We start from the raw sequence: 20,610 nt of genomic DNA, 5'->3' as shown, positions 1-20,610 counted from the left end.
GACCAGATGGGCCTTGTCAGAATGAATCACTGTCTCTTCACTTCGTGTAAACCTGATCTGAAGAAACTTTGTGAGGATGTGCCATTTGCATCCCAAACCTGGCCACTCTAGGACTCTGGTTACAAGGAACTGAGTCAGGTGAAGCTAGCTGGCCTAGGTAATCCCACGCGTAGCTCGTTCTTGTGAAATGCCCACTTAATGTCACTCGCCTCTCAACACTATCCAGACAGCCAAGCAATGTGAACACCGGGCCCTCATAGCCCACGTCCAGCTTGGAGAAGAGAGAACTGAGTGGTAGATGCAGGCTGCCCAGGGTCTTCCCAGCAGCCTGGACTCCAAGACGGATGGGCTTGCCTAGCCTCTTCTGCTCTTTTCCCCCTTCTTCACCCTCCGCCCCAGCAGAATCTGGGCGCCCCTTTCTTGCAACGTTCTCAGTTGTGGAAAAGAGCACACAGAGAGCTGGGCTCAGGCAGAGAACCCTCCAGAGACTGACAAGTCCACTTCCAGGCCAGCCCTGGAGACTCACCTCTACATCTCCTCCTGTCCTAGCCACTGGCACTCTGTTCAAAGTGATCGAATTAAATCGGGAATTCAGGGAAACAGAAGCCAGAATTTGGCCAGCCCTGGCGGCGCCCTCTGTTAGTCCGCCTTACACTCGGAATTCTAGATGCCTCACTGTGCCACGGGTCCCCTATGGAAGAGGAGCCTCCTGTGTGCTCCTGGAAGCTGTAGGCCTACACAAAACTGGAGCGTCCGTTTATCTGCTGTAGTAGGTTAGTACATTATATATGTACCATTATTACCGCTGTAGTAATGTACCAGCGGTACATGTAGTAATGTATATAATGTACCATTACTACAGCGAAGCTTCGAATGCAACAGCACGCTTTCCACTAGTGACAGTAGTAATAGCGACATCAACACTCTTTCACATCACCCACTCCCCCAAAAGCCAGGCGCTGGGAATTGGAGCTTTGCGACCTGCATCCTGGGTGGAGGAAGACCCAAGCTCTACCAGCTCCGTTCAGGCTGCGCTTCCTCGGGACAGGACACTGGGAGAGCAAAAGAGCTGGGGATAGGGTGGGGCCGAGGGGTGGGGGAGTGACCTAGGCTCCAGGAGAGCACACGGCTCTCGGGCCCTCATGGCTCTGGGTGGCCGGAGAGCCCCGCCCGCGGCGCTGGGGGTGGCGGGCTCCTGGGAGCCGCCTCCTCCGACTTTCTCAATCGCTCCAGGGTGAGAGAGGCGGGGTGAGGGGTTCGGTTAAAAGGAGCCGCCGCGGCCGACAGGTGTCCAAGATCGCAGCGCGCAGCGCGCTCCGCTCTCCCAACTCGCAGCCAGTCGGCGGCGCTCCCGCCCACTGAGCGCAGCCTCCACCGGGACCCAGGGCGACCAGCTCGGGATCAGCCGGCGACCCACTTCGGACCAACCCAGGAGCGGCCCGATACCCACTTCGGACCAACCCGGGACCCACTCCAGACCAGCTCCTTACGGGGGACAGCTCCTCGCCGCTTCCCGCCACCCGGCGCTGCACGCTCCTCGCGACACAGGTGCGACCGCCAATCCGCGCGCCACCGAGTCACACTGGGGTAGCCCGCCCCTGATCGCGACGCCGCCACGGCGGCTGGGGCGCGAGACTCAGCCAAGTAGGGACGCGTGTGGTGCGAGGAGGGGTGCTGGCCGCCGCGGTCCTGGGAAACCGAGGTCGGAACGCGCTGCGCGGTCCCCACGGACCACCGCGGTCCGTGCACAGGGACTCGAGCGGCGACCGCGTTTCTGCGGCTGGAGGCGTCTGGCTGGGCTAGGGGTTAGAGCCCACTGCTCTCGCCGCCGCGCACAGCCTGAGCCGGGAGGTCCCGCACGGTGCGGGGTAGGGAGGGGTGCGGTGGCCAGGCTGTCCCGCGCGCCACTGCGACGTGTCGCCAGGGTCCCTTTGCTAGAATTTTCCCGAGGCCTGGCTGCGTTGCCTGCCGCCATTGAAAGTTTTTAACTAACCGAAAGCTTAGCAGGAAAACTCAGTTTCATTTGTTAAGCAGGAGGCCTCCGTGGGAAGACACCGACCTTTACCTCCTAAAGCTACTGGGGTGACGTGGGCGACCGCCCAAAACGCGCGTCCGTAGCCGCTCCCGCGAGCTGGGGAACCCCAGCCTGCACTCGGGTGGAGATTTTGATTGCTTTTTCTCTTTCCTTAAATGCTTTTTTAAAAAAAGAAAGGAAGGAAGGAAGGAAGAAAGAAAAGGATTTGCGTGCAGGCAGGACGCTGCAGCTGGAAGGGAAGCTTCCAGACACAGGTTCACAGATTTCACAGATGGTGTGCTGCTGAGAGACTTGTCGCTTAGGACAATTGCATCAGCCCCTCGGTGCTGCCACACTGGAAGGGAGCATAGATCTAAATGGGACCCATTGCTCAGCTCCACGGGACTGTCCTGAGAAGCCTGGCACACTCCTGGCTCCCCTGATCCCGGAGTCTTTTGGGAACTATGAGCTAAGCCAGTCAATTGTAGGAAGGGTGGAGGGTGCGGTGGGGTCGGCATCTGGAGGCGGTCCACCAGCTCCCCGAAGTAGGACCATATATGCTGTATATGCTATAAAACAAGGAGAAGCGCACTTCTTTTCGGGAGCTAAGGATTCACGGGGTTCGAGGTAATCCGCAGGTGACCCAGGCCAGGAAGGGACCTGCATGTAACCCCCTAGTCCTAGGGCCACCTGGAAATTACCTGCTACACCACAGGTGAAGGTTGCCGATTTCAACTGCTGGCTTAGTATTCCTAACCTCTTTGTGAGGTCACATTTTAACCTCTCCCTCTGCTTAGAAAGGCTGTTTAAGACCTGCAGCTGCAATCAGATATGCCGGGGCCACAGCTATGACCCAGCTACTTGGTTTTCTTTTGGAGGTTTTCTTCTTCTTCTTCTTCTTGGCCTCGTTTGTTCAGTCCGGCCACCCCTTTCCCGTTTTTTGTTTTTTTTTTGTTTTTTTTTGTTTTGTTTTTTGTTATGTTCGGTTTTGGTTTCGTCTCTTTCAGTGTTTGCTTCTTGAGCCAGGGTCTTGCTCTGCAGAAAGGTTCTCCTCACGTTAGCACACTCCTCCTGCCTCAGCCTCCAGAGTTCTGCTATTATAGATGTATACCCGACCCCCATGTTGGGCTCACCCCAGCTGCATGGATTTAGAAGCCAACCTGGGTAACACAGCAAACTCAAATTCAACAAACACTTTAAAGTAATTTTATAAACAAGTGCTGTGTTGATAATAATTGGGCTAGTCTGTGGATGCTATAGGCAAGCAGAGGTACATGCTCCAGGGATCCTCCAGCTCTGGATTTTGGGTCAGGTGTGTGGATGTTTTTTTCAATGTCCTGATCTCCACTCAGCAGAAGGGGCAGGAAGAACAGAAGGTCTAATTCCAATCAGATTGTTTTGTTAAACTTGGAACACTGTTGCTTTTCAATCCTTCTGCTGTTGGGGGCAGACCACATGGAGCTGAGAGACCATTCAAAGGACAGCCAGCTTCCCTAAGGGCCCCTGACCGGTTAGGTATAAATGGGTCAGGGCTGAACCTGCCCAGCCACTGTTTCTCCCTGCCGTGTGTCTGTTTTCCAGGTTGGGTAGGGCTTGATGTTCCATCAGTGTATGTCAGCCTCCCTTAATTTCCATGCCCCTGGCCCTATCTCCTCTGACCAAGGCAGAGTTGAGTGGGTTCCACCAAAAGGGGTCCCCTTGGTGCTCTGCCACAGCCACTATGGGCAAGGAGAGACTTCTCTCTGTGCCTGCTTTGAGTCCACTGCAAAACAGGATGTAACTTGCTAAACAGGCGGGCAGGATGCTTTTAGGAAAGAGCGAGAAGATTCATTACAGCTCAGAAGGAGTGGAAGCAAGTGAGTCAGGACAGCCAGGAGGAAGGATGGGACTTATCAAAAGAGGGGTTGATTGTGACAGATGAGGTGTAGCTATGAATCAGTGAGGAAGGTTCCTGCCCTGGGATGAAATAGAAGCTCATCCAGGACACAGACAATATACACTGTGTCACCCAGGCACTATACACTGTGGTGCCACCCAAGGCGAAACCCCCATCAGGTGGCTCCTTGGACCAGCAACTGGTGAACTGCTGAGCTAATTTTCCGTCATTTCCCATCATATATTTATTTTAGAATCACTTCAAGGTTAAAAAAGAAAAAAAAAAATATAGTCCACAGTGCCACACTCATTTGCGACACATTATCAGAACAGAGTTAACCAAACAGTCCCAACCAGATCGGGGAACTTCCAGCCTGCACGGAAAGACCTAAGTGCAGAGACTCGTTTTTAGTGCTGTTGTTGTTTGTGTTGGTGTTGTTTGTTTGTCTGGTTTTGTCCCTTGTTTGTTTGTTTTGTTTTGTTTTGTTTTGATGCCCTGTTCCTCTCACACAGAAGGTGGAAGCAAGGCTTGTAGTGAAAGGTTAAGTTGAGGAATCTCAAATGTAAATACAAACCATTAGTAATGACATAGCGCTCTTGCCTCCCAAGCCCATAAATATTAAAATATTTTAAAGAAGTGGCTTCAGCCAAGAGACTGCCGGAAAACAACACGGGGTCCTGTGGGATTTCACAAATTCTGCCATATGAATTGGGCAGCCATGCCTCTAAGGTGAGGCTGACCCAAGCTACTTTCTGTTCCTGTGATACACTACAAAGCTTGCTGCTACTGACACAGCCCACGGAGTGACCTGTATGGAAATTCGAACATATGGGGTGGGGGGAGCTTAGCCAGAACTTGGTTTTACCTTTATAGTAACAAGTACATTGCTTTGGTGCACCCCATACCCACATCTTTATTATGTGCTAGAGACTAGGTGGATTAATTCAGGTAAAAAAAAAAAAAAACAAACAAACAAAAAAAAACCAACTTTTTTTTTGAGAACTGTATTAGAAATATGCACACAGAAATATGTTGGAAATGGTTTGGGAGCTACACACTTAATCCTGTGACAAAGTAAATTGTGTTGTCACCTATCCAAATTCCAGAGGAGGCTGTGTGTACTTTGGTGTTTGTCTGGGAAGGCAATGAAGGATACATACCCAGAATCAGAGATAGGACCCACTTTCTGGCCAAACCAATGATTCCTGCTTTATGTTTATTTGTCTTCTCTAGTGCCAACCACCCAGAGGACAAGATGGATTGGGGCACGCTCCAGAGCATCCTCGGGGGTGTCAACAAACACTCCACCAGCATTGGGAAAATCTGGCTCACGGTCCTCTTCATCTTCCGCATCATGATCCTCGTGGTGGCCGCGAAGGAGGTGTGGGGAGATGAGCAGGCCGACTTTGTCTGCAACACTCTCCAGCCAGGCTGCAAGAACGTGTGCTACGACCACCACTTCCCCATCTCTCACATCCGTCTCTGGGCTCTGCAGCTGATCATGGTGTCCACGCCAGCCCTCCTGGTAGCTATGCACGTGGCCTACCGGAGACACGAAAAGAAGCGGAAGTTCATGAAGGGAGAGATAAAGAACGAGTTTAAGGACATAGAAGAGATCAAAAACCAGAAGGTCCCCATCGAAGGGTCCCTGTGGTGGACCTACACCACCAGCATCTTCTTCCGGGTCATCTTTGAAGCCGTCTTCATGTACGTCTTTTACATCATGTACAATGGCTTCTTCATGCAGCGTCTGGTGAAGTGCAACGCTTGGCCTTGCCCCAATACAGTGGACTGCTTCATTTCCAGGCCCACAGAAAAGACTGTCTTCACCGTGTTCATGATTTCTGTGTCTGGAATTTGCATCCTGCTAAATATCACAGAGCTGTGCTATTTGTTCATTAGGTATTGCTCAAGAAGGTCCAAAAGACCAGTCTAAGGCATCGCCCGGATGCTAGAGCAAAGATGGAGGGAGAGGATGAGGCAACCCACGCTTAGTCGTCAAAGCTCAGCCACCAGCATTTCCCAAGACGGACATTCTCATCTTAAATGCCACCATTTGAAGTCCCTGTAGGCCTCCCATGAAACTCCAGAAGCCTCCGTGGGCCTCCCTTCCCCCAAAGCTGCCAAACAAAGGCCCAATTCTATGCCTGTATTAATGGGTTCTAAAGTTAGTTCCACTGAGACCCCGTGCTGGTAGCTTGTAGGATACATTCACAGTTTGAACAAAGGGATCTCACATTGTTTCTCTTCCTCTGAGGACAGGAGAGAGGAGCCCAGTCCTGAGGAAGTTCCTCCCTCAGGGTACCCTTCCCCAAGTTGCCCCTAGTTAAAGGTAAAGAGTCTCCATACTGTTATTTGCTTTGGTAGTTTAAGTCTGCAACAATGGACAAAAGCTATTAAATGCTTCAAGCTCTGTGTACTCTTTTTTATTCTTTTTAAATGAAAACCTTAAAATAAGATAGGTTCTTTTGTTCCTAAAATGATCTGGAAAGCATTATACATTCTTCCTAGTTCAGAGGTTGAGTTTGTGAAGTGAGCATGGTATGTAACCAGATCTCACAAGGTCTTTAAAACGTTGGCCTTTGGGCTCTGGGTAACTTGCAGTGTGGCTGAGAGCCCACCTACTGTACTCATCACTGGTGTGCTGGGCACAGGGCTACAACGCTCCAGCCTGTCTCAAATGAGACAAACTGGAAGCTTCTCAGGCTGGCTTCCGACAAGAAGAGGCCTCGATTAGAAAATTCAACTGTAATTTTGTCTAAGAGACAGATAGGATGTGCCAACAACTGCCACCTGCCATGAGCCTAACTCAGCCCCACCCCCACCTGTTTGTCTACTCTGTAGCTGTGGGATATGGCAGTGAGCATCAGAAGACATCGACTTCAGGAGTTTGCTTAGGAATGTCCCTGCCGTAGTACAATTTAATGGTGCAGAAACCAAATGGGGTGGTTTCCAAAGAACCAATGAAACTTCTAGACTCTTAAATCCTGTTGATTAAAACTAAGTTTTTCTACTTTGAAAATCTGTTTGCCTCCCTCTTCAGCATTGCCTTCTTAACTGGAAACAGAAATGTGGATATTTGGAAAAAATAGAAGAAACTAGCTTAGGTCAATATGTAACTTTTCTAGGGCAAGTTGAACCTTAGCATCACCATTATGCCTAGTGTGTTTCCCACAAGATGACAGTCAACAAAACCAACAGGGGACACTTCTTCCTGCCAAGAATGTCACTGGGAAGCCATTTTGTAACAATAAATAAGAGTTGTGGTTTCGTGCTTGCCACTGATATCATTTTTGTAAACTCCTAAATGTCATTTATTAAAATATGATTATTTTGTATACTTTAAAATTAAATAAGGTTTTTAATAGAATACCAAACTTTAACTTGATCAAAAGTAAGTTTTTCTGGCTGTGCTTTGTTTTTTCGTCTTTGAGACGGGGCTTCACCCTGTCACCAGGCTGACCCAGAACTGTCAGAAATCTGCCTGCCCCTGCCTCCCAAGGACTGAGATTAAAGGTACACACCACCATGCCCAACTATACTAATTTGTATATACATATATTTCATAGTTTATATCTTAAAGCATCCCAGAAGTATGTTCACATGTTATAACATGTTCTTGGGTTCTACTCCAGTTACAAAATATACCCTGTGGCTAGAAAGCTCAATAAAGAGAAAGGGGACAGAACACTGCTTCCCAAATCCATGCACTCTAAGAGGTTCAGTGAACCCCAGCCTAAGGGTGGTAAGGTCTGAGAGCCAGAGCACAACATGAGGATGCTAAACTGAACAGGATCAGTCCAGTTTCTAGACAAACCAGGGGAACTCACAGTTTTACAAGGTCCTTAGGCTCAGTGTGGAACCAGCGCTAAAGCGCCTGTCTCCATGTATGAGTCCCCATAGTGGAACACCATTATCACAGAAAAATAAATAATACGGGCTGGTGAGATGTCTCAGTGGGTAAGAGCACTGACTGCTCTTCCGAAGGTCTTGAGTTCAAGTCCTAGCAACCACATGGTGGCTCACAACCATCCATAATGAGATCTGATACCCTCTTCTGGGGCATCTGAAGACAGCTATAGTGTACTCATTTATAATAATAAATAAATCTTTGGGCAGGAGCAAGCGGGGTCTACTGGAGTGAGTGGGACTGACCAGAGCAAGTGGGGTTGACCAGAGCAAGAGGGGCTGACCAGAGTGAGCAGAGGTCCTAAAGTCAATTCACAAGAGCCAGATGAAAGCACATAACTATCTGTACAGCTACAGTGTGTACTCATATGCATAAGATAAATAAATAAATCTATAAATAAATAATACTCTTTATATTTAAAAATTAAAACATCTTCTACTGTGAAGACTACATCTGGAGAACCATCTTCTGCGGAACGTTCCAAGATTTTTTTGTGCGTCTAGAAGCATGTGGCCCTTGTTCTTTATGTTTCCTCAATGTCTATTCCCATGGGACATACCCCGTCAGGCAAGCCTGTCCCAGGTAAGTGACTGCCTATACGCCGCTCTCTCCTGGATGGCACCAACACTTTCATCCCTTAAGGTACAAGCTTCACATTGAGGCTGTCAAAGCTTTTTAAACATCAATGATACTATTTTTTTTTTTTTTTATGGAGGACCATACAGCATAGCTTGAAAGGTATAAAACCCAGCCCACATCTACTCAGATAGTAGAACAGGTGAATAGTCTCTCCCACCTGCCAGGGTGCCCTGGACATACCCTGTTAAGAGAATGCACAGCTTTTTAAATGGCTAGTTCCACTCCTACACATTATGAAGATTATCACTCTTAAGGTATTAAAGAACAGGGCCAAAATAATTACAAACCACCAACAACCACTTCATAGGACCGGCGGAGAGGGCTGGCCACAAGCTTGAAAATTAAAGCTTGACCTCTGGAATGTGATCATCCTCAACTAGCAGTGGGCAATCTGTCTGCGAAGAGAAGAAGCCTTGGTGTGAGTGAACTCTGAAGGTTACAGGTGATGCCCCCCAACATGGGTGGCATTCACTGACAGAGGAAACGTGGTGCTACCTGTGGAGAGACAGGCCACTGCTAGTCCAAGTGGAACAACAGAGTGTTCTATTGGTTTCCCTGGGCCTAAGCTGTCTCAGGAGCCCCTGTCCTAACTAGGTGACTCACAAGGAAGCAGCTTGCAAATGCTGAGTGGACGGCAGTGGGTAGAAGGGAGCTCCCTGCTTATCCTAGCCTAGGCTCTTCACCTTACAGTGGGCTTCCTGAATACTTCCCACCCCTGGAAAAAATCAATAGGGGCGATTACCTGAGACAGTAGAATGATATTACCATGAATAATGTCCTCTCTTTTCCACTCAATAGACCTTGAGTGACACGGTGGAAGACGTCGTGAGTAGGAATATCTCCTGCTTCCCGTCATTCTCATTGCAACTTAAAAACCATCCAGTCATCACCTGTGGAGGGGTAGTGGAGGGATCATGAAGGAGGCACAAATCTGGTAACTGTCAAGATCGAAGGTCAGCAAGAATGGTTCAGCTTCTCGGAGGTTATGTTGATAGGCCTTGTGGAATTACTCCTCTCACAATGAAGACTCACTCCAGGGGCCCGCAACCTACATCTCTGTTGCAACGCTGCTGGAGTCCATGGTGCAACTGCGCCCCGGAAAGATTTCCAGGTCTGTTCCTGCACATCCCTCCTGATTTTTTTCATCGGCTGCTATCTACTGAGCACCAGCTAAGCACCAGACACGCTGAGTCCCCGGGACTGGAGCTAATAAATAGAACTTGAGCCTTCATGTTGAAGGAGGCTGCATGTCGACAAATCCCAATAGGTTGTCTCTGGGGCAGGCCAATGCCACAGCAAAAAGAGAGAGCAGGGACAGTCGGGCACCAGGGCATGGTGCCCGCACAGGTTGGTGTGGGCTGGTCACTCTTAGAGGAAACCTAAAGGAAACAAGTAACGGAACCACCTGCCTCGGGGAAGTGAGACGAAAGGCTAGGAATGGGTTCCAGGTAGCAGGCGCACATAAGGAGGTGATGAGGCCAAAACTGGAGGTGGCCTGACCACCATGAGGCCAAGTGGCCACCAGGAGGGTTTATGCCCCTGAGTGCCTTCTTGCTGTGCCCACAGCTGCCTCCTTGCCACCCTGCTCTGTGCCCAGTCTTGCTCTGCTCGCACTTGGAAAATCAAAAGCAGATCTGTTCTCTACGTGGGCACTCTGCAGATACCGGAGGATAGAGCCAAGCTCAGGCCAGCCTTCACTCTCAGGCTGACCCTCCACCCCTTCAACATTAAGCGGTTGCTGTATACTACCCTAGTAAATACTAGCTGGTTTAAGCTCCCCCGGGGGGATGACTGAAACACAACTCCAGCCCTCAAGCTGAGATCGTGGCCAGGAGTTCCCTCCCCAAAGCCTCCTGGTGCCCTGGTGACCTGCTGAAGGGAGGTGACAAGCCTCGAGGAGCCTTGTGCTCAGTGCGGTGCTGCGGCAGAACCCTACCCCAGGGATGCTCTTCTAGACATGATGCTGCTGCTGCTGTCTAATTTCAATCTTCTAACAGCATCATCTCCTTCAGTCACTTTTAAATGAAAAGGCGGCTCCTGTGTAAATGCTAATATAGAGACGTTTTTATTTCTAACTAAATCACTCAGAGGTGTATGCAGTCAGGAGTGGAATTCAGCCTCATTTCATCTCTCACACAGAAATCTCAGTTATCCATATCTCTCCATGAATCCCTCCATTCCCTTCCCATACCGTCGTGTATACACAGCCCTAACAACAATGGTTCAGTTTGGGAATGCCTTACTTGTCAATGGTGCCAGAGTGCATGCTCTGAATTCAAGTTCGGACCTTTTCCTGGGCTAGGGCACTATTTGTTTGATCCTCTCTTTTTCCAGAGTAGTAGTGACTGGAGCTCCTAATCAGCCTGGAGATCATGAGGGGAAATTGCAGCACTCTGCAGTGTGTTGTAAAACTGAGCTAAAATGCTCAGTAAAGGGAGTGGATTAACTGAATTTTCTTTTTGCTTTGTTCTGTTTTGGTTTTTCAATACAGGGTTTCTCTGTTTAGCCCTGGCTGCCCTGGAACTCACTCTGTAGACCAGGCTGGCCTTGACCTTAGAGATTTGCCTGCCTCTGCCTCCTAAGTGCTAGGATCAAAGTTGTGCGCCACCACTGCCTGGTGATCAATTGAATTTTTACTTCAGAATAACTTCAACTTGCAATGAGATTTTAGGATATAAGCCTGTATTAGTCAAGGACCACCTGTATGTCTACACATGCGTCTATAACAAAGAGTCACAATGGGCTTTGCTCACATTTCTGCATCTTCTCACATTTATTCATTATTTATTTATTTGCGCTGTGTATAAGGACTACGATGTATGCAGAGGTCAGAGGGCAACTTGGAGAAGTCAGTTCTCCACCATGTAGGTACCGGGGATTGAACTCAGATCTTTAGTCTTGGATGCAAGTACTTTTACCAGATGAGCCATATTACTGTCCTTTGCTTCCATTTCTAATGTCACTTTTTCTATGACAGTTCCTACTTAGTGATATGCCTTGGAACTCCTCCTAGATTCATATATTTAAATACTTGTTCCCCATAATAACCATCTCCTTGCTAAGGGACGGTTACACTGTTACCCAGTTTTCACAAAAACTACCCTCCCCTTTCCTAACAAAATACGTTTCCCACGTGTAAAGCTTTTCTAGCCTGTCCATTCCCCTGTCCTTCCAGGCCTGGAACCCTGTCTTCTGTTTATTAGCAATTCCTTTAGATTGCAGAGCATCTATCAGTTTAATAAGCATGACTTTTCGTGGTCACTTAAGCCAATAAAAAGTGTTAAAGACTCTCTCCCAGGGCTGTATGGGTTCACTTACCTGCAAGGTTTGAGTTTGGACTTTTAAGGATAAATGAACTTAGTGACATCTAGTTTTCAGGCTTCTGTGTTGATATGAAGAGATTATGACATTTTATCAAGCAATTTGAAAAAAAAAAACCTGTAGTCAAGCTGTAATCATCTCATGAGGCATTTAAAAAGGGCCGTTTATTGAGATCCTTCTGTGATCTCAAAGACAAACAAAGACAAAGATGGGTGTGGAAGGCACCATGTTGGTGGAAGATGTGGGAGAAGTGGCTAATGTACTGTGTGCAGCAGAGCTCGGCGACAGAAGTACTAAAGCCTACAACAGTTCAGGCGGAATGTCGCACGGTTTGGGTTTTGGTTGTGGGCCCTCAAGAACAACTTCATAAAAGCTAAATCATGAAAGACCCACTAACTTTCAGGGAAGACCTGAGACCCGTGGTTAGTTTGGTCTTTTTTGTTTGTTTGTTTCTGTGAGACGCTCAATAACTTGCCAAGGGCTCCTTTCACTAGTTGTTCTCATTTATAACTGGCTGAAGGGTTTCTTGGAGACCCTTACCCACCTGTAGAACCTGCCATCAGGTAGCATGCCTCTCTCTCTGCTGCCACCTGCAGTCCATCGTGGGTAATTGCAGGGTGTCGCCTCTGCAATTCCCTTGAGCATCAAGACATTCTTCAGCCTGAACATTGCCACCCTAAATTATTTGTGTGTGTGTGTGTGTGTGTGCGTGTGTGTGTGTGTGTGTGTGTGTGTGTGTGTGTATGCACACACATATGAGGGGGGAGAGGGAGGGAGGGGAGAAGGGAAGAAGGAAGGGAGGGAGGGAGAGGGAAAGGGGAGCTTGAAGTTCTTACAAATGGGGCAAAGACAGTCCTAGCCACTTTGTGTGGCCTTGCAGCTGTACTTTGCCTTACATAGTTTCGATCGTTGGCTCTTAGCCTGGCTTTGGTTTTAAAAGCCTACCATTATATCATAACTGCAATGAAATCAGGTGACTTCTTTCTCAACACTCTTCTGTGCAGGGACATTCCTTACTCTGATGTCATTAGGTAACATCAAGGTGGGACATCAGAATTCCCTGTTTTCTGCCATGTGTTTCTCTGTTTGTGGTAGGGAATGGAACTCAGGGCCTCACGCATACCATGAAAGTAGTCTGCCCCTGAGATACACCCAGGCTCCTTTATATTCTTAAGGATAGAGGCCACCCACCATCCAAACAATTTCAGGCTTTTCACAAATGTGACATTTATTCCTCAAAACCTCAAAAAAAATGAGTTGAGAAAACTTCTGAATCATAATAGTTCAAGAAAACATTTTTCCCACCTACCAAACCTTTTTCAAAAGGAAAAAGCAATCTCAATTGAACAGATTGGTAAGCCTCTTTCAGAACATCACAGACACCTACCAAGATGTCCACCAGCAAAATATGCTCTATTCACAGAATAGAGACTCCTTCAGCCTTAAACAGGAGGGGGACTCTGACTCATGTGATCTGGCCACACCTTGAGGTCGTCATGCTAAGCTAAGCAGGCCAGACACACAGGTACAAATATCCTGTAGTTCCAGGGGAGGCCAAGACAATATAAAGACAGGACGGTTGTCAAGAATTAGAGGGAAAGATGAGGGGGGGTTGATATTGATTAATTGGTACCATTTGGCTCAGCTTGGAGAATGAGACCGTTTTGAAGATGGCTGGTGGAGTTTTTCACACAGCAATAATATAAATTGCACACTTAAAAACAGTTAAGATAGCTGAGTGGTGGTGGTGGCACATGCCTTTAATTCCAGTACTTGGGAGGCAAAGACAGGTGTATCTCTGAGTTCGAGACCAGCCTGGTCTACTGACGGAGTTCTAGGACAGCCAGGGCTACACAGAGAAACCCTGTCTCAAAGGAATAAAAAGAAAGAAAGAAAGAAAAAAAGCAGTTAAGATGACTGTTTGTTTAAATATTCTTGCCACAGTGTCTTAATGAGGAGAAAACAATCTTTTTGTCCACACAATAGACAGTGGATGGTCCACAGTGGAAGACACAACTCATTGAGATGTGCTCTGAATGCAGACATCACAACACTGTAGACGACTCTGGCTTGCTTTATTAGTGCTGTGCTACACCAAAATAAACTCCAAAGCCTATAGAAATTAACCACAAGCATTAGACAAGTGAAGCAAGTTGGCACAGGTACTGAAGCTTAGCCAGCCTGGTGAAAAACAACCGTGTTGTAGTCTGCTCGAGTTCTGGAAGGGAGAAATACCAGAAAACCATGCTGCCTCACACGCATGAGGCTGCCAGAGGTGACCTTTGCCCCTCTCAAAGCTACGCACAGCATTCTTGAAAGCCTATGCCAAGTAGAATGTTGTAAATATTATTCTCACATCATATTGATAAAGATGGGGGTCTAGCCCCAAGGCGGCTCTATCAAAGCTCCAGTTCTCTAGGCTCCCAGTTGATTGAGCCTGTGACAGCTTATTTCCTGAAGCCTGCATAGATTCATATTTATGTCAGTGATCTTGTTTAGGAATTTTCCTTTCTATCCAATTCAGAGACAAAGGTTTTAATAATCATCACATCTTCTATAGTCACAAGTACATGAGCACTTGCAAAGACTCTTGCCACCAACTAAAACTAACTACCTGAGCTTAATACATTGGGCCCCAACTCCTGCAAGGTGTCCTCTGACCTCCATGCATGGGCTGCAACACATGTGTCTGAATACGCACACACAAATAAATAAATGTAATAAAAGAAAAATTTTAAAGTCTTCCAAAAACACACTCCCAATACTCCTGGAAGTGGCTGCATTTTTCTTTCCTTCCCCTCCTCTACCTTCCCCTCCCCTCCCCTCCCTTCCCTTCCATCCTCTTCCCTTCCATCCTCTTCCCTTTCCCATCTTTTCTTTCCTCTGCCTGTCTTTTCTGGGAACAAACCACTGAGATATACCTCCAGGCCTGTTTTGTTTGTCTGTCTGTTTGTTTTTGTTTTTGTTTTACTTTGAGACAAAGTCTTGCTAGCTGCTTAGGCTGGCCTTGAACTCATAGTCCAAGTAGGCCTTGAAGATTCAGTCTTCCTGCCTCAGCCTCCTGAACAGTAAGGATACTGGCCTGTGCCACCAGGCCCCACCATCAACTAAGTCTTCAGGGGAGGCAGGAAATGGCCAGCTTTTATTACTAACACTTGCTTACTCCTTGCTTTGCCTCTCGGCTCGGCTCATTCTTCATTCTGGGGTGAGGAGGGAGGGCTCTGGGTTCAGTCGGAGCAGAAGTTCGCAGCCTGTGGGTCATGACCTTTTGGCAGTCACATATCAGATATTTCTGATTCATAACAGTAGCAAAATTACAGTTGTGAAGTAGCAATAAGATAATTTTATGGTTGGAGGTGGTCACCACAACATGAGGAACCACATTAAAAGAAGCGTTAGAAAGGTTGGGAACCACTGAGTCCGGAGAGAGGGAGCCAGGGCACACCTATGCTTATAGGACTATGCTATGGGAGAGTTAAGATAAATTATTTTCAACAAGGAAGACAGGACAAGTGTACAGATGAATTCCCTGAGTTACTTATATCTGCTCAAAGTGTTATAAGATGACATTATTGCATTTATTTACAGAACTGAGTAGAAAAACCCAGAAGGTTTGGGAAAAAGCTTAATTGAATCTAAGGATGACTTAACAGAAAAGCAAACAAAAACATGAACTCAAATAGGCTCTAAAATAGTTAGGAAGCCCTTTGAACTCAGGCCTGGAAACTTGTAGAGCAAAGAACGGCCATGCAGAGTTGAATCATGCTTCAGAGCTGGGGGAGGGAGGAAGGGAAGAGACCGGGGTGGGCGCTGAGTATTGATAGCTCAGACCCCTGAACAGGAGGTCACAGGGTATGGTGAAGTGTATCTGTCATCCCAGCACTCCCCACATAGAAACAGGAGGAATGAATGCCAGGGCCAATAAGTGGGAGAGGGTGGGGTGGCAAGCATGAGGAGGGGGGAGGCAACAGGGGTTTGTTCTTGTTGGTTTTTTTTTGTTTTTTTTGTTTTTTTTTTTTTTGGAGGGGAAACTGGGAAAGGAGAAATCATATGACATGTAAATAAAGAAAATATCTAATTAAAAAAAAAAACAAACAGGAGGACCAAGTTTAAGGTTATTCTTAGCTGAATAGTGAGTTTGAAGCTAGCCTAGGCCACATAGGAGGGCGGAGGGATCATGAAGACATGCCAGAACAGTGGGAACCAGAAATGGGGTAAGTGGGGTGACTGTGTTGAGAGGTAAGACTGAGTTAAAGTATGTTGAAAATGAGATACGTTTGAAGTGGGGAGATAAGGCAAGCATTAGAAAGGCTAGGCAGTAACTCATGACATATGATCAGGGCTAGGGGCTAGGGGAATGGCTCAGTGACAGAGACCTTGATCAGCATGCAAGATGTCCCGTGTTCCACTGCCAGCACTGCACAAAAACATCAGGGCCAGAAACATGCATGTGGGCAGCGTCCTCTGAGCTTCTATCTGGGGTCATGCAATGGACGTCTCTGGACATGATCACTGAAGGAAAAGGGGAGAAGAACAGACAAGGGAGGTGGCAATGTCTGGAATCAGAGAGTACCAGGGGCTGGGAAAGAGAAGAAAGAAAACTGAACTCTGAGCACTCTCTATAGTCAGCAAAGGTGTGGGGACCCCATAGAGTAACGTTGTGACAGTACAGAATGTTTGTAACTCTTGCGAGATGCAAGGGACCACGGAAGGGAGCCTTTGGGAGCCTGGCTGAGCCAGCTAGGGTGGGTGGCAGCCTCTCTAAAGGGACACTTTTAGATTTTGGAACTGCTAGTCCAGTCACAGGGACTGGATGTGTATACCCCATACCTGTCAATCATTAGTTAAAGCATTAGTGACACAGCTCACAGGCAAAGTCCAACGAAAGGCAGGTGCTGAGGGCAATCTGGCCAGGAATGGTGTTTGGGAATTTTGTGGCCAGAGCTCAGGCAGCAAGAATGAATCCAAAGGTGAGGCTCAGAAGGCTACACCTAGGAACTAGGACTGGAGAGCATTGGTTAGGCCGATGGACATCCCTAGCCAGCAGAACCGCAAAGCAAAATCACGGGGAAGCACAGCTCGCAGCTCTTAGGATGGCTTACCAAAAAGACCGAATAGCAAGTGCCGAGATGTGGGCACAGAGGGACCCTTGCACAGCTTTGCTTGGAACTGTGTAGTATAGCCATCGTGAAAACCACGTGAGAAGACCTCAAAATGTAAAAACAACAGGACATTATGACCCTGATAAGGCTGTCCTGCAACTCACTTTGTAGCCTAGGCTGACCTCAAAAGAGATCTGCCTGCCTCTACCTCCTGAGTGCTGTGATCAAAGGCATGAGCCATCACCTCTGGGCTTCGGGTGGTCTTTATTTGATCTTTGCACTGTATTTACACGTAAAGAAACAACACATGGCTGATAAACATGTATAGTTATTCTGTCAATGACAAGAGAAATAAAACTTTAAAACATGAGAGGCGTGGGGCAAAAGTCGGTGGATGTGAACAGAAGTCTAAAAGAACCGGGGTCCTGACCTTGCTGTGTATGTCCAATCTCTCCACCTACCTGGCTGTGCTCTGTGCTCTTAGCCCCACCTACATCTTTACTGAGCTTTTAAAGATTGACACCAAACATGGGACTTTTAGGTTTTTCCCTCCCAAGCAGCAGGGAATTCTTCTATGCACAGGGCACCTGGCTCTCTCAGCCTTCTCTGCTCTCCACACCTCCAAGGTGAGGTGTGGAGCATCAAAATTGCTTCATCCACTGAGGGCTTCTCAAAGGGGATTGGGACACAGATCGGACAGAGGTCCCTGCCCCTTCCAGCCTGTTCATGGAGCCAGAAGCTATGAGCAGAAACCCTGCTATATCCTTTCTCAGAGAACCAGAAGCAGCTGAGCAAGACCTCCCCATCCCTGTCAGTTCCCTGATCAAAACAAGGACAGAGCCAGATGTGGCAGTGCTACAGGTTCAATATCAGCAGCCGGAGGCTGGTGGATTGCAAGTTCAAAGCCAGCCTAGGAAGCCAGAGAGATGGCTTAGTGCTTACAACCTAGGTTGGGTTCCTCGCACCCACATGGTGACTCACAATTATCTGTAACTCCAGTTCCAGAGACGCTGAGCCCCTCTTCTAGCTTCCTACCACCAGGAATGCACATAGGGCACATATGTGTGCATGTAGCACACAAGACACTTATACACAAAGAATAAAAATTAGTAAATTTTTGAGCCATGCTGGGGTATATAATGAGACCCTGCCTAGAACTAAAAAACAACCAAACAAACAAACAAACAGCAATCTAAAAATAACAATTAATGGTATCATTGGCCCCAGCAATAGCCTGGAAACATCAGCTCTGACACAAGCAGATCCACTGGAGCATCAGAACAGAACACTGGAGCAATTGTTTTGGACCAAGGTCACTTATCAATGGCCACTGAGGTCAGGTGACTGAAAGGCATTGGCAGCTTCGAGTACAAAGCCTGCTAGTTTACTGGTGTGGCCCAGACCCATAATATTAAATGTTACATTTCCTCACACCAACTTCAGGCAAACTCAGGTGACAGGGTCCACAGAGTGGGGCTTAGGCACTAGAATGAAGGCCATGTGCCCACTTGGGATCCCCCTTGGAGACAGTGGAAATGGGAACAGTTAGAGGGGAGGATTCACGGTCCTGATGCAGCTTTCCTGAGTGAGGCTCTAGGGCAGGGTAGTGGCTGGCTGTTGTCTCCCAGCATTCAAGGCGGTAAGGCTTCCTCCCTAGCAGGTGCTCAGATCCCTGTTGCCTAGGTGACCCTCCCTTGGGTCCCTCCTCTTCCTTTAAATGCCTCCTCTTTGGGGGACAGGAAACCTTACAGTGCAGCAGCACATCTGGGGTGTGCCAAGGCTATTCAGGGTCGCCTGAACTCCCTTCACACGATGGAAATTCTCCACAGCAGATCGAGGCCACCTGAACAGTAGCTGCACTGCTTGCTTGCTTTCACAACCGTTCGGATGCTTGAGATAAAACTCCCCAAAGCAACTTCTGTCTCAAAACAGAAAACAAAAACTACAAAGACTCCCAGAGGGTCTCCTTCCCAGAATCCAGAATGCCAACCCCGGGGTTGGCACAGCGTGGGTTTGGGCTCTGACACCTCTCTGGTCTTTAATTGGCATTACAATCTGATCCCAGGGTATATTTAAATCCTGGATTGGATAAAAGGCTACAGAAACATTCCAGTAAGCAAGCTGTCTTTAACTTGAACAGACAGCCCTGATGGGAAAGATAGCTGTCTGAGAAACCCTGCGATCTTTATCGCACAACAATTTGAAGAATTTATCACGAGCATCAGTAAGTGCGTCTAATATTTGTGAACTGCTCTGACTTTTGCCTCAACCCTTCCCTTCGTAGCTAAGTACTGTGACAGCCATTTGAGTCTGGAGGTATTAGCACCAGATTGCAGATGAAGAGACGGAGCTCAGTGCAGCTCACTTTCCCTGAGGGAACACAACTAATAATAATACAAAACAGCTTCTAATACTAGAGAGCCACGTTTACACAGCCGTTTAAGTGACCAAACTAATTTAAATGATACCAAGATAAGAAAGTGGTTGGCAGAGTCGCTGACACACCTCACGGGCCTCAATGAATTTAATTGTCCCTTCTCTTTGCCAATGTTGGCATCTCTAGGATGCCAATAAAGTGGGCGTGGCCTTCCCTGAGTTACAGCCAAGCACAGGAGAGCCAGAGGCCTTGCCCAGAGAAGACACAGAACAAGCCACCAAGTTGGAATTTGAAAGACCAAAGTCTCTTGTGTTTTGTTTTTATGACTCAATTGGACTGTGTGCCCTAGAAAGCTTTTTGTAATTGGCAAATTATTTTAAATGTCTCTAGTATTTCAACAGCTAGCATCCAACCTTGGATATGTGCATTCCTTGAGTTCACCACAGCATCAGGGCGTCAGGTCTGGTGGTACATACCTGTAATCTCAGCACCATGGAAGGGAGAAGGGAGGGAAAAGGAGGGCCAGAGGTTCAAAGCCACTCTAGCCACACAGGAAGTTTGAGGTCAATCTGGGTTACTTGAGACCCTGTCACACAAAAAAATAAAAAAGCAAAAATTTAAGAAAATGGTTTGATGGTACCGTGCCTGCTTGGCCTGTGCGAGGCTCTGGGTTTCATTGCCAACCCTGCAACAAAAATTAATCATAATATTAATTACTAATTAATTGTTAGCAGGCCAGTGACTTCAACTAAAGATCCTCAGAGAAGGAGTGTTCTAGCGATCAGACAGGAAGTGGACTCAAAAACCAGCCACCACTGCAGGGTCAAGAGTACAAGCACTTGATTTCTGAAGTACAGAGGCCAAGACAAACAGCAGGAAAATGATCTTTTACTAATCCACAGGCATTACTTCCTCCTCCACAGAAGCCAGGAGCAGGCAGCACCCCTGAGTTCCAGAGGAAGGGAGACTGTGTACTGCTCGTAAACTTGCAGCAGGCACTGGGACACCCCTCATTTCAGACGTGGGGCCCTCAAGATTCAAGGTGTGAAAAAAAGGCTCTAATTACAGGCATTGCTGGGGTGCTGGGCCAGTGTGGGTGATTCAGCAAGCTTCTGACTTCTCTTTGAGTTTGTGCCAAAACAAGGTCAGGACTGGTTTGTCGGAGGCTTGAGAGCCTCATCTCCCACATCTAAGGAGGAAGCGTAAGAGTCTCTGGACAGGGAAGGATAGCCTTGCAGTCTCTAGGGGAGGAAGAGCTGGAGGCAGGGGAATCACAGGCCTGAGGGTCCTGGGCCAGCGCCGACTAGCCAGGGGGTGTCCGTATGAGCTGAGGGCACAAGCTGGATGAGGCAGCCAGAGCCCAGCCCACTG

At 47.8% G+C, this 20,610-nt stretch overlaps 1 protein-coding gene across 1 annotated transcript; it reads left to right on the top strand.

Annotated features, from left to right (window-relative positions):
• The first annotated feature begins 1,270 nt into the window (after nt 1–1,270).
• Gjb2 (gap junction protein beta 2) lies at nt 1,271–7,284 on the top strand. Its single transcript, XM_031362171.1, has 2 exons — nt 1,271–1,548; nt 5,124–7,284. Exon 2 carries the CDS (start codon nt 5,146–5,148, stop codon nt 5,824–5,826), a length of 681 nt encoding a protein of 226 aa, XP_031218031.1. The 5' UTR covers nt 1,271–1,548; nt 5,124–5,145; the 3' UTR covers nt 5,827–7,284.
• Nucleotides 7,285–20,610: the final 13,326 nt, after the last annotated feature.

The sequence above is a fragment of the Mastomys coucha genome, unplaced genomic scaffold (genome assembly GCF_008632895.1).
Source record: "Mastomys coucha isolate ucsf_1 unplaced genomic scaffold, UCSF_Mcou_1 pScaffold9, whole genome shotgun sequence".
NCBI lineage: Eukaryota > Metazoa > Chordata > Mammalia > Rodentia > Muridae > Mastomys > Mastomys coucha.
This window is presented reverse-complemented; position numbering and strand designations above follow the sequence as displayed.